General features: G+C 39.3%; 1 protein-coding gene across 1 annotated transcript; it reads left to right on the plus strand.

Annotated features, from left to right (window-relative positions):
- Positions 1-1,609: 1,609 nt before the first annotated feature.
- Positions 1,610-2,040, plus strand: DNAJB9 (DnaJ (Hsp40) homolog, subfamily B, member 9; the record flags this gene model as incomplete). Its single annotated transcript, XM_010182425.1, has 1 exon — positions 1,610-2,040. A coding segment is annotated over one exon (431 nt), but the record flags the coding sequence as incomplete, so codon positions are not given.
- Between the last annotated feature and the right edge of the window lie 11,813 nt (positions 2,041-13,853).

Raw genomic sequence — 13,853 nt, forward strand, 5'->3', positions numbered from 1 at the left:
AAATTAGTTCTATTTAGCTCAAACCAGGCCAGGCCAATATCAATATCTGATCTGTTTCTGTGTCCTTGCCCATAGGCAGGCCTCTTACACTGTTTATGTATTCCTGCTTATTAGGCTTTTTGGCTTATGCCTTTTGTCACAGAAAATACTTGGCAGTAGGACAACTTTAGCCCTAGGAGGTTAATTCTTCTGATCTGTTTAGTAAGGTCCAGCTTAGGGTCCCTATGGCTTCAGGAGGACCTAACAGCAGCCTTCCAGTAGCTACAGGAAGATAAAAAAAATGCAGTGAGGTGCTTCAGTGGTTCATGGTGGAAGTACAAGAGACAACAGGTGCCAGAGGTTCAGAGTGGTTATAAGGAAAAAGTTTTTCACCTTGGGGATAGGCCAATGTTGGAACAGGTTGCTTAGAGAGATTGTGCGATCTCCTTGGAGTGAGTGGATAAAGCCCTGAATAACTTAATTGATCTTATAACTGGAGTTAGAGGTTAGAGTAGAGACCTTCTGAGGTGAATTCCAACCTGAATTGTCCTGTGATCCTTAGGAATACAGCATTCATAAATGCTTTGTTATAAGGTGTAATGGTGGAAGCGAATAATCAAGAACAGAAAAAGGCTTGCCAAAAAATAAGGTGTTCCCGCTTCTGCTCCCCACAGACTGTTATAACATCCATCTCTTCATAGTTCTCCTAAGTAAGCTAATAATAGATTTCTGGGTTTTACCTTCTTGTCTACAGAAGAGTTCTTTTGAAAGAAAGGTAGCTATTATTATAATGAAAGGGAGGGACAGTCTTGTTAGATACTGTAGTTGTTAGCATCTATTACAGGAGGGATTGGGAACTCTTAAGTTGAAGTATATAGAATAGTTGCAAGCCTTTGACAGAAAAAGAAATGGAAGCATTTTAAATACTTAATGCTGCCAGAAGGGGTATATTATCTGTCAGAGTTTCTACCAGTAGCTTGAGTTCTGGACCAAAGATTGGATGGAAACCTAAATCCATTTCACGTATATCCAATCACAAAATCTGAGCTCATTGTTGAGCTTATGAAATACTGAGAATTTGGACATAGTGGAAATTGATTGCCTTTATTTTATCTCCCTTTATGTTTATCTTGGTGCCTGGTTGTAACTGTGCGGTAGCTAGAACTTCCTGGCTGCTGGCAAGTAGTTTTGCAGACCTCACACTGTGTTTCTGTGATGGGAATGCAGCAGTTCATTTTGTAAGAGCTCCTGACTCATCCTCTCTCCTTCAGTCATTCTGATCACCATGTGTCATTGCTATTTTCTTTCAAATATAAACAGTAATCTTTATTGGTAGTTAACCTATGTTGCATTATGTAAATTTAATATTTTGAGGCTATAATATGTTCTCATGTTATAGCTATATTTATTATTTTAAGTAACTATTTATTTTGAAACAGCTTATTTTGATTTGGAGAAAGTTAAACAAATATTGAGCTTGATTGGGCTTGCATGCCAAATGAAAATCTTGCTTGAAATTTGTCCTGTTGAGGGAGTGGGGAAAAAGCTGCTATTCTTTGTATATGTGCATGGTTTTCTTTTTTCTTTTATTAAATGAAAATGTAAATTTATTTTTTTTTAATGGAAATAGCGTATGAAACATTATCAGATGAGAATAAACGAAGAGAATATGATCAGTTTGGCCGTCATGGAGGACAAGGAAATAATGGAAGCCCGTTTCATCAGTCATTTAATTTCAACTTTGATGATCTGTTCAAAGACTTTGACCTCTTTAGTCAAAACTCACGGTCAAAAAAGCACTTTGAAAATCACGTCCGAAGTCATCGGGAAGCTCACAATCGGCAAAGACGTTCTTTCCAAGAGTTCTCTTTTGGAGGTGGACTGTTTGATGATGTGTTTGAAAATATGGAAAAAATGTTTTCGTTTAGCGACTTTGAAAATGCACACCGACATGCAGTGCGAACTGACAGCAGGTTTCACGGATCCAGCAAGCACTGCAGGACTGTCACTCAGAGACGAGGAAACATGGTTACCACATACACAGACTGTTCCGGACAATAATGTTTCCTTTCTTCTAATCTCTTTTCTTCTTTCAATATCTTCATAATCTTCCTTGGTTTTCTGCTAACGTGGAAAAAAATATTTGAACTGTTTGTTCTAAAAAACACTTAACTGCTATAAAGACATTGTAGGTGAAACTAATCCTCAGAATAGAAACAACATGCATTTGGGATGTAAATGTCTCAGTAACACTTAGAATGGGAGAGAAACAATCTCATGTGACAGAAGAAATTGTGTATTTCAGTTTAGTAAACACTTCCCATAAATTTGAACTTCAACACAAGAGATGTATATTTAATTTCTGAAATGTAATCTGGGTTTTTTTTGTTGGGTTTTTTTTTTTTTTCAAATATGCTAGTTCAGGACTGTTTCAGTTGCTGGTGAATGGATTGCAGCAGAGGAGATGCTTTAATTTTGAAGTGCTGCTTTGTTTTATCGTGTATTTCCAAGTTTTCACTTGCAGTTTTGACCTAATAGGGATTTATTGTGCAAATTAGATAATTTACATAAAATAGCAGCAGAAATTATTTACCTGGGTCTTACCTCTGTCCAGCATTGCAAATGTATTAATAAAATAACACTTTCTGAAGTTGGAAACTAACTAGAGGGCATATGTTAAGATTGTGCTTTGGTAGGAGAGTGATGTAAGAATTACTTTTATTTCCAAGTAGCCTTTCATTGGTCTGAAAAAAAATTAGGATTTGAATAACCCTTAATTTATTTAAGGGCTATTCATGTGTGTAAGTTTGTATGCACAGGTTTGGTTTTGATTTTTTTTGTTTGTTTGTTTTTTTTCCCTTCTAAAATACAAATATCTCTTTAACAAGGCTTAAGGCTTGGAAGAGTATACTGAAACCACTCTTGTTTTATGCTTTTTATATTACCACATGTACCATGTAGTTTCCTGAGCTCAGTTTATTGAACTTAAATACTCCTCTGTTCTCTGAACTTAAACAAGATAAGCTTGCCGTCAGATTCCTGGTGTTTCTGGAAGGGTCTAAATAGAAAAAAAAATAGATAACTCGTGTTTAGATTGACAGATTTATTACCTGTCAGCAGAAAAAAAGAATTTTTCAGTGTTGCAATTTTGAAAGGTGAATTCTTAACATTAAACAGAGGGTAAAACTGAAAATTACAGTTTTTATATTCATCTAATGCCTTGTGGTGCTGGAATCTGCTAATAAGGATAGTACTAATGGGTATGACTTTCAGCATCAAGGAAATCCATAACTAGTCTAAACTAATCAAAAGTGGAAAAAAAACCCAAACAACAAAAACCCCCAGCAAAACTTTTGGATATCTTAACTGATGTCAAACCAGAAATTTCAGTTTACATCTTAACTAGTAATACAGGTTTAGAATATCAAATGGCTGCCCTTAGCAAGGTCGTTGTCACTCGTGTATTGGCATCCCTTTAGAATTGAGGTGAGAATTTACCTTTCAAATTGATCACATGAGCAAAATGAGCATTTTAATCAGCAGTGTTCTAAATAGGCCTTGAGTTCTTAAAATCTTTATCAAAAGAGATTTAACCCTTTGCTTCCCAGATTGATATTGAAAGCTGCCTGTTCTCTGAGTAACTTCAACCTTCCCCTCAAGTGTATGTAGTATGGCTTGTTCAGTTTTCATTCACTAAATACTTGGAATGGATTGTTGCATTATATTAAGTGCTTTTCCTTTTCTATGTTCTTCTTTATTTATTAATAGACTAATACCTCATATATGGTCTTTATAAAAAGCCAGTAATTTGTGCAACATTATCGGAATGTGCAATATTCTTGTAGGAGGAAAAGTGCTGGAGCGAGTGTGTTCGTGTTATTTCCACCCTTTTTCTGTGTAAGTAGAGATTTTTAGTTTCTTCTGTGTAATTAATACATGATTCAGCCAAAAGCTGTAATTCATATAGTTTTTCTGTGTTGTTTTCTTTAACATACTCCATCAGTCCTGTGCGTGAATCAAATGATCTGCCTGATTCATATCATATGGGCATCCCAGTGAACAAATTATTAACTTTTAAAGTTCTGAATTAGTTTCTCTTACAAGTAACAAGTTTTTTAGAGGGCATTTCTGTACTTATTTGAGGAGAATTGTTCACATCTGTCTTTGGCAGGATGTGACCTTTAGTATTAATTATAAGAGAGTATTAGTGAATGTCCTTTAGAGATTATGACTGCTGGAACTTACAGGTGGGAGGCAACTCTAGATGCAGGATGCCTTTCTTAGTCTAGTGAATGTTTTCTTAAGTTAAAAAAGAAACAACAAACCAAACAGCAGAATGAGCAGTTCTTAGGCATGGGAGAAAAAATATTTCAGGTTCCTACTAGAACGAAACCATTGACTTCTCCAGAGGTAGTTTTTTCCAGTTACGAATTTGGGTCTATTTCCTAATCCTGAATTAGAGGAATAAAAGTTAAAATCAGCACTGTAAACTGTAGGAAACAGCCACACCCACAATTTAAGTCTGTTTTAAGTGGCTGTATGAGTTCACCATTGTTCAGGCTAAGCTTTTACATGAAAATCAAGGGTCCTTGGCTGCTTCTAGGTTAGCTGCTTCTCTTTCAGGATGCTCTGAACTTTATTCATATAAAGTGTACTTGTTTTCCTTAATTCTTTGCAGAGTATGGAACTGATAATGAAATGATAAGGTTGCTAGTTTTCTAGCTGATATTACCTGCTGCCTTGTCTATTTTTGTCTGCTTCCATGTTAGTTCTCTTAAGTACTTGTCATAGGAAAACCAACAAATGCTTCTATTATTCCTATGTCTTCTCCAAGTGACCTTTCAGCTTGTTTTGGTTGTTGATCCAAGGTAAAATCCCAAGGAGAGCTGGTCATTGGTGTTGCAGGATCTGGTGTATTGCTGTCCATATGACTTTCTATGATGGGTGTGCTTTGAAGAGCTTCAGGCAGGCTTTTCTCAGCCAGCAGTCTGCAGCTCCATGCCTATCGGAACACAAGCTTGCAAAACATCTTGTGCTTCTCACCTATTTGGAGCTCTTGCACATTCTTTTCCTATTTATAGTGTTTGCTTCATGGCAGGCTCTCCAGTGGAAGTCCTGATATAACCTTACGGCACCCCTGACTTCAGAAGTTCTTAAGTGCCATCTTTGATCTCCATATCTTGTGAAAAAACCCAGCAAAACCTTTGTTGTTGTTGTTGTTGTGTGAGGGCAAAAAGTACAGTTCTTAACAATTTTTGAAAGGCATTTATGCATATGTAACTCCAAATGGTTGAGTTTCTAAAACTTTACAAAAGCACCAGTGTTTTTTCATGTTTGTTTTTTCCCATTATACTTTTGAAACACAGTATCTAGTGAAGATGAAAGTACTGTATACTTAGGGTGCCATTACATTAAACGTGTGAAAACTGTTTGCGTGTGAAGTCTTTTTTTTTCTTTTTTTTTTTTTTTTTCTTTTTTTTTCCCCTCTTTCTTCAAGATGTAGGTGGAAGCCAGATTCAAGTAGGCTGTGTGGCACTTGTGTTGTCTGGAACATTTTGACCACCACATTTTCCCTGAATGGGTTGATGACGTTGGCAGGGAGAAGAGTGGAGTTAAGAGAAATTGACTTGATTTTACTGTTTTTTTTTGTTGTTGTTTTTTTTTTCTTCTTTTGGAGATGTTGGTAATGGGCTGGCGTTTAGGCATTATGTGTATAAACCAAGCAGACAAAAAAGCCTGTGTAAAAGGTCTTTTTTCTGACGTGGTGGGTATAACAGCTGAAAGCCTCTGCCTTGTGATACTTGGTCTCTGCCTGCTGCCCATTCTCTGAACGCCCTGCTGAGATGCAGGTGAGCAGTAGGGCCAGTGCTAATTGGCGTGGGTTGCCACTGAGAAGTATGGATTCTAAAGCCAAGGTTAAGATGCTGTTGTGCTGGTTCAAAAGTTGACTGCAAGGCTGTGCTTGAAAGTTCTTGTTTTCTGGGTCTTAATTCTCAGAAGGTGAAGAGTATAAAAGTTCTGGGATTCAGTGTTTCTCATCGGGCCACTTCTCTTTAGGACAGTCTTCCCTGGAACCTGAGAAAATCTGTCATATTAATAATGCAAAACCAGATTTTGAAGACTAAATGTGTTGGAGACAATGGAAGATCTGTGTTATGTTTTTATGTTGAGGAATGTGGGTGTTTTTTTAATTCTCCTTAGATTAAAAACTCCCGTTGGGAGTGTATATTGGACTGAAAACAAAAGCCTCTTGTAAAGTACCTTGGCTGTGCCGTGGATGGGGCTCATTGCAGATTTAAGTGCTGTTCAGAGAATCATTTGGCTCTGGTGGCTGACACGGTTGAGCCTCACTGATCAGCCCTTGGGCAGTGATTCATGCAGCTGTGCTGACTTCTGTAGTATGGGCATCTGGTTCTGAAGAGAATGGACAGAGACCAGCTTTGTAGAGGCCACTTAGCAGTTGTGGTATCAAGTGACTGTCAGTCACTCCTAGCATAAGTCTGAGTCAAGTCTAAGTCCAGGCTGTAACTCATCCTTTGTGCCAGTTTGTTTAAAAAAAGCTACTTTGAAGTGATGTACTCCAAAGCTGAGGCACAGTGGAAAACATTTTATCTGGGTCACATTCCCTCTTAAGCAATGGAGTTTGATTCAACAGCATTTATTTTACCAACTATGCTAATGCTGAAATTAAATGAAAGTTACTGCTTGTGGTGTTCCTCCTGCTTTTGCAGTTGCACCAAAAGGTGCTGTGGAGGGGCGGAGGTCACTAGGGATGGCTGCAGCATGCTACGAAGGCTTGGAGACACTGGAGAAGGTGGAATATATTTTCAAAGCATTTCTGGGACCACTCCAGTGGAGATGCATGGGGTGTTACCGCTGTATGGGTCTGATACTGGGGCTTTGCAAATGCTGCCCCAAGCAGGCTCTTCTGACTTGCAGATGGAAGTGAGGGTAAGCAGAGGGATGTTTAGGGAAATGGATCATCTTGTGTGTTGTGGGGGCTTTTTTTGTGTCTTTTATTTTTTTTGAGGGGGGTTGTTTTTTGTTTGTGTTTTTTGTTTGTTTCTTTTTGGTTTTTTTGTTAGCTGCATGGAGTACTGTGACAAGGAAACCAGTAACCCAGTGCTGTCTGAGCTAAGGTAGAGAGCACCTCTGTCAATAGCTCATTTGATGAGCATGTTTGTGAGTCTGTAATGTCCCAAGTCCTAAGGTGAAGTATTGTGGCTAGCACACATCTGGAAGGCAGAAGCACAAGCAGAGACAGTTACAGGCTGGATGTAGAGGAACTGGAGGAAATAATGTTTGCAAGAAGTACTCTGGTGTTACGGTTCATGCAGTGCCTTATGTCTTGCAGCACCCCTCACTGCATGAGGGTGGCAACCTCTCCCCTGAGACTTCTCCAGGAAGTGGTCAGGATGAAAATAACTGTTTCTGTTTCAGTTGCTGATCAGTACCTAGATGAAGTATTCATGTGGCCCTCTTATCTCCAGGCATGGCTGGCTGATTAGGGAGTGTGTGGTGGTGGTGATGGGGAATTGGCCTGGCCCTAGAGAAAGACTGGGAGTTGTGGAAGATCCAGGTAACATAAGCATGGCTTGTGTTAGCTTGTCTTCCAAAACATGAATCTTCTGCAATGCAAAATGGAGCATGGTTTTAATAATGTGAACTGTGGCACAGACAATGTGAGATGTGAGTCCTGGAGTGACTCCAGAGATGTTGCAGATGTGCTGCAGGATATAGATGAGCTGCAGGATGTTGTCCTCAGCCTGATCTGGAGTGCAGAGGGTAGGGTATTGTTTCAGAGTCCATAATGCCTGCTATTCTGGGTGCATGAGATCAACCTGCTCCAGAAGTGCAGAATATTGAGTAGTCTACTTGAACTGACCCTGGGACTCTGGCTGTATTGCTGTCTTCTGAAGCTGTGGTTCCAGTTTCACATTAAATCCTCTTGTTAGGCACCACTTGTTACTGGAATTTTATCTAGACATGAGACAGAGAGAGTACGTTTTAGATGGTTACTTGATGATATTGCCACCATCTTGTTCATCTTCCAGTGGCATGGAAGTGAATATGCTAAATGGGAAACTGGAAAGATGAAGTGAGCCTTGTCTTAGGAGTCCCACTTGACTTTAATCTCTTTCACTTTAGCACCTGGCACTTGAAGATTTTTATCCTTGAATATGTGGATTTTGGGTAGTGATCTAATGAAAAGTTGTATATTATGCCCACAGGGCTGGAGTAACATACGTTTCTCTTTTGCTGTGCTACAATAGGCACTTCAGAGAGCTCAATTAAATGGTAAAACAAGCTGCAATGCCTGTCCTGGGGCAGAGTTTGTCAGACTCCACCTGCCTAAAGTAGAGGAACCCCTTGAAATACTATGATTGTTACGCTGAGCACGCAGAGCTTCAGCTGAGAAAGAAGATACTCTCCTCCACGCAAATTTCTTAATGAATCCAAACAGTCTTGATTCAGTCTTTCTGCTTTAATATGTAAATTGTTCGCATGTAAGTTGTTTTAAAATAATGCAGGCCTTTGGCCAGTCAGGCAGTGAACCCATCCTTCGAGTTGACGGTTCTGCTACCACTTAGCAGCTTTAACTTGGAGATAAGGTGAGGAGGCAGGGCAGAGGAAGTGCTGGGTGTGTTGCTGGGATCAGTGTGCAGATATTATCACTTGTGTACAAATAAATGAAATCAGTACCTGTACAGATGGAGCATATATACAGCTTGCTTCTGTTAGGAGCTGAGTGCAGAGCTCCTGACTTGCTAGTAGAAATGTTATTAAAATCAAGAAACACATTCTCTCCTCTTCTTACACACCTTCCCCTCCCTTTTTGTTTTTCTCCTTTTGGTGTCTTGAGCTCTACTTTACTCCAGCCCTTCTACTTTTCCTATTAATCAATGGCTGTAGTTATTGTGTTTCTACTCGCTTTGCAAGTCTCTATCAATTAATTTCAGTCTATGCATATGAAACGTATTTTGCAACCCAGTGGCATTTTGTGAAATGGTACAAATCATTTCAGTTCAACCTAATTTCCTCTTGTCTGTCTTTCTTCATATCCTGTTGAGTTAGCAAAGTACACAACATGGGGTATCATTCTGGTTTTCTGCTTTTATTCAGACTGTGGGAGGACAAATGATACCCAATCTTGCATGAAGCTAGACAGGTGCTGACAGATGATATCTTACATAAAATCTGCTGATATAAATTTAACCTACAAATGTTTCTGGAAGAAAAAAATGGCCTGGCAGAATGAATTTATGTCTGATCAGCACTTTGCATTATAGCCCTGAAGTTAAAAAATAAAAACAAGCACCCAGCCCTCCCCCCAGAAAAATCCCAACAAAACAAACCCCCCCACCTTTGTGAGTGTGTAGACTACCTTGAGCAGTGTAGCTGTTTTCTCTTATAAAATTTCTTCTGAGGGAAACAGAAATTTTAATGCATGATAAATGAACAGGATTCTGTAAGAAAGTGACTGAAGCACTTAGAGCCCCACAGTTGGCTTTATGCTTACTTAAAAACAGTGATTTATTTCAATTTATGGGCACCTAACAAAAGCAACATATGTCACTTGAAGTTATTCTTTTGGCAGCTAAGTTTTCTTAACTGTTTCTAAGTCCTCTCTTATGTCTGCATAGGTCCAAGGTACTTGAATCAATTTACATGTCCTTCACAGGCTTGGAGAATGCAAGTAGTTATTGTGAATTATCGCTGCTTAGACACACAGGAACTTATTAAATGCTCATAATTCAGTCATGCATTTGAGCCCTGACCTGAGTTACTCATGGTTACATAAATAATCTGAGACAGAGCCACAAGGAGAGGCCAGGTTTCTTGGCTCCTGATGTTGTACCCTTATCATGAGGTTATGCTGGCTCTACTCTATCAGGTCCTGCCTGATTCAGAGTCAAATTATCATGCTGCATCAAGTAATGTTTTTTTGACTGTGTTACAAAGCATGCCCTGAGTATGCAGTGCTTCTGTCAAAACTTTTGTTGTGATGAAGGTGATCAGGAACTACCCCTGTTTTATGTTGTTAGTAATGTATTTTTTTTTCACAGGTGGATCTTCAGTGGAGAAGACATAGGTGGTTATTTTCATGTCTGTGGATTTACCAGTAGTTCAATCAGTCTGTGTTTTAAAAAGGGCGTGGGTGGGAAGAGCTGCAAATGCAACAAGACTGTAGATTTGATATTGGCTGGATCCTGCCATAAAGAATGGGTAAGCGTGGAGAATGGGCAATTTGTCACAGAGCATCGCAGCTGCCCGATAAGCGGTCTTGAAGTGCCAAGAAGAGTGCATTTGAAAGAGGGAGTATGACTGCATTATTACATTTACATACTGCAGGAATCGTGTGGATACGCATTATTTATGCTTGTATGTACCGTTTCCAGTAGGTGGCTGACTGTCACTTCACACTGACTTAAGTACTATAAAATAGCAACTGTCACACCTCATGAGAACCACAGTCTATTCTAAAAATATCATAAATCTGTTTACTTGCTGTCCGTGAAGCCTAAGGACCACAGAAACGCTACATCGCACAGCAGTATTTCCCTGTGAAATAAACAACAAGCCATCCTTCAGCGCATTTTTGTAAGCTACGCAGTTCATTTCAAGGCAAATAAATACAAAAATTATGTTCAGAAAATGTATTGGTCACCTAACGCATTCTAGAAATATAGGCTTGTTTCAGCTGAAAATGCTGAAGGTTTTACTCCATTTCAAATCTCAAAAACCAGCAAGCAAACATGAACCTAAAATGGTGATTAGGAGATTATTCTGCTTCAGGAAGGGTTTTGCTGTTTTTTGATTTTGTGGTGGTGGTTTTTTTTGTTGGTTTTTTTTTTTTGGGGGGGGGGGGTTTCCTCCCAGATATCCATTGACATGCTGGTCTTTATGTAGAAATTATGTTTCTTCCTGCTGGTGCAAGGCTGGGGGGAAAGCCTCCAAAATTTTGTTGCATTAAAAATGTGAAAGAACAGCTGTAAGAGTGATCTCTTCACAGTTATTTCTTGTATAAATAAATTAGCAGTATCAGTAAATATTATAACTTCAGTGAATATAGTGGTGTCCTAGGAAACAAACCCTGTCATATTTGCTCAGCTGATCTGTAGAATGAAAATGGACATAAACCAGTATTAAAATCTTCAAAGAGTAAACATTTGCCACTTGAAGCACATAAAATTGTGGGAAATACTGAGTTAGGTATTTTCCCTGTGCAGCGTTCAGTGATACACTGAAACTAATAACATCAGTGATGCTGTCAGATTTGTTACATGGTAAGTATTAATTCTGGTGCTTCACTTCTTAAGAATGTTTTTGAGAAATGTTTTAGAAACCTGGATGACTGAACAATGAAGTGACAAGTGGAATTCGAAGTAGATGAAAGTAAAGTGATGTTCATGGGGTGAAAATAAAAATAATGGGTCTGGATTTGACCTTTACCATTAACAAGAACTTGTAGGTCCAGGAAAACATCAGCTCTGTGCTTAGAAGCAACGAGCAAAGCAAACCACATTTTAGGAAGGAGTAGACAACAAAGAGAACATATTATGCTACTGTGTAAATCCATGGTTTACCAACCACTTGACTACTGTGGTCAGTTTTGAGCTCCTTATCTTTAAGATGCTATATTAGAAATTGAAGGGATTTGGAAAATGGCAGTCAGAATTATGAGATGGAAGGGCTTCCATATAAGAATCGACTGAACAGATTAGCATTCCTTGGCCTTGAGAAGAGGTGGCTTTGGAGGGATGAGCAGAGGCCTACAGAATCATCAGTGGTCATAAGGTAGTGGATAGGCATTGATTGTTCGCTGTCTTTTGGGTTACAAGGACCAGTCTGTTCCAAGAAAATAAACAAATCTTCATGCAAGAGATCGTAGACATCTAGAACTTGCAAAAAAGTAGGGTGGTGACAAGACTATGAGACAGATCCAAGGTGAAACTGTGCAAATCTTGGAAGATATTTCTCCTGAAGTTTAATAAACAGATAAACCTTTCCAAACTCGGGAATTCCCTGAGCAGGAAATATTTGAAGCTGGGCAGGATAACAATGGAAAACCACTAAATGTGTTTACCCTGTGCTACCCTTCCTAGGTGCACACTTACTGGAATGGCTGGGAACAGAGTACTGGACTTGAAGGGCCCTTAGGTTGAGCTAGTGCAGCCATTCTGATGTTCTAAGACTCCAAAAATCTTATGCTATATTTACATTTGCTAGTAATTCTGTTGCTAGAACAGCCAGCCACCTCCCAGCTTATTACTGTGTCTTCTCCTAGCAAGCGCAGTCTCGCAGGTGTCCTCCTGCTCAGCTCAGTGAGCTCTGTGCAGATACAGTTCTAACAGTATTTTCTTACAGCCTTATCAAATCAATTCAGGTTTCAGTTCTGTCTTCTGTCACTCCTAATTCTCTTGGCAGTGCTGTGGGTTTTCAGGGCAAATCCTGACTGCACACTTAATGCTATTTTTCATTAGAAGAAAGACCTTTAGTCTTATTCTCTGATTCACTCATATTGGTTATTTCTTGTGACCTACTATGCTTGCTGTTCGGAGAGTGAGATTATAAAATCAATGGCTAACCATGAGTTACACAGATGAGAATTAAAGAGAGAATTAAGGAATTAGATTTGGGTAAAAGAAAGGCAGATATGTTTAAAGGAACAGCATAAGAAATTGAGTCTTGCTTGGATTCCTCATCTTTTTTTTACAGTTTGCTATGAAAATGTATAGAAAATTGAGAGCAGAGATTCGTTGTATATCACATGCCAATTTGAGACCCAGTCCTGGCTTGTGGAGTTATACCATCATTGAGAAGGTTTGGTCAAGAGACTGTTACTTACGTAAAACAACTGCAGCAAATTTGTGGAGGCCAGCAGTTAACATGAACTGCAGCTTCCTCAGTTAGTGTATTAGTAAGATATTTGCAGAAGTCCTTATTGTATTTATCTCTTAGAATTGCATACATAGCACATTCTCCCTGAAAAGCCCAACACATGGATAAAAAGGCTTCTCAGAAAAGATATCCCAGTTTCAGAATATCTTTTGTAAATTATCTTCTCTTCTACTTGGTTAGTTTTATAAAACCTGAGGATTATTCAGGGGCATCTGAGATTGTCTCCTCTTTTTTACTTGCTCTTATACAAACTCATAAACAGATATGCGTACACACACAGAGTACCTTATGCTGCTGCATGGCTGCTGTCAGCCCTTCTAGTTACAGTGCAACACTGTGCTCTCTGGGTTTGTGCCTTGGTGACGCAGAACTGTCAGTGCAGGTACAGTCATGCATGGCTGTGCAGTCAGACCAAAGGATGCCCTGCCCTCCTTGCCATCCAGTGTTACTGTTTGTTTTGAGAGTGCAGCAGAGCAATGGTGCACTGAGTTTCCAGAGATGCAGGTACATCCTAGTCTGGGAATGCTGAAGCAGTGGTGAAGAATTCCAAGCTTCCAGTGCAATAATGCCGTGTCAGGAAGGATTTCTGACAAAAGGTTTTTTTCCTCTTAAATTTCAGTTAGTTATCACAAACTGCAATTGAGTCTATCCCCTAGGCATAGGAGGGAAGTCAATGTTTACCAGCTCTGTAGCTGATTATATACCTGAAGGGCTCAGAATACTCTTGCTCGGTACAGAAGAGCACAGTGACCAAAGTACAGGCCTGGAAGACACACAGCAAATTTCAGATGCACAGCCAGCTTCAAGGGAGGGATCCTTTGTAAGTTCCTTCAGGGTTGCTATTGCCTGCTTTTTACTGTCTTTTTAAGAGACTCAACCTCAAAGTCATCATCTGGACTATGGGAGGAAAGAAATCAACAATGGCTTCTAGAAGGGTTCCCTCATAGGGATTAAGGGGTTTGCTGGAAAGA

This window comes from Mesitornis unicolor, unplaced genomic scaffold (genome assembly GCF_000695765.1).
Source record: "Mesitornis unicolor isolate BGI_N332 unplaced genomic scaffold, ASM69576v1 scaffold21024, whole genome shotgun sequence".
Taxonomy (NCBI): domain Eukaryota; kingdom Metazoa; phylum Chordata; class Aves; order Mesitornithiformes; family Mesitornithidae; genus Mesitornis; species Mesitornis unicolor.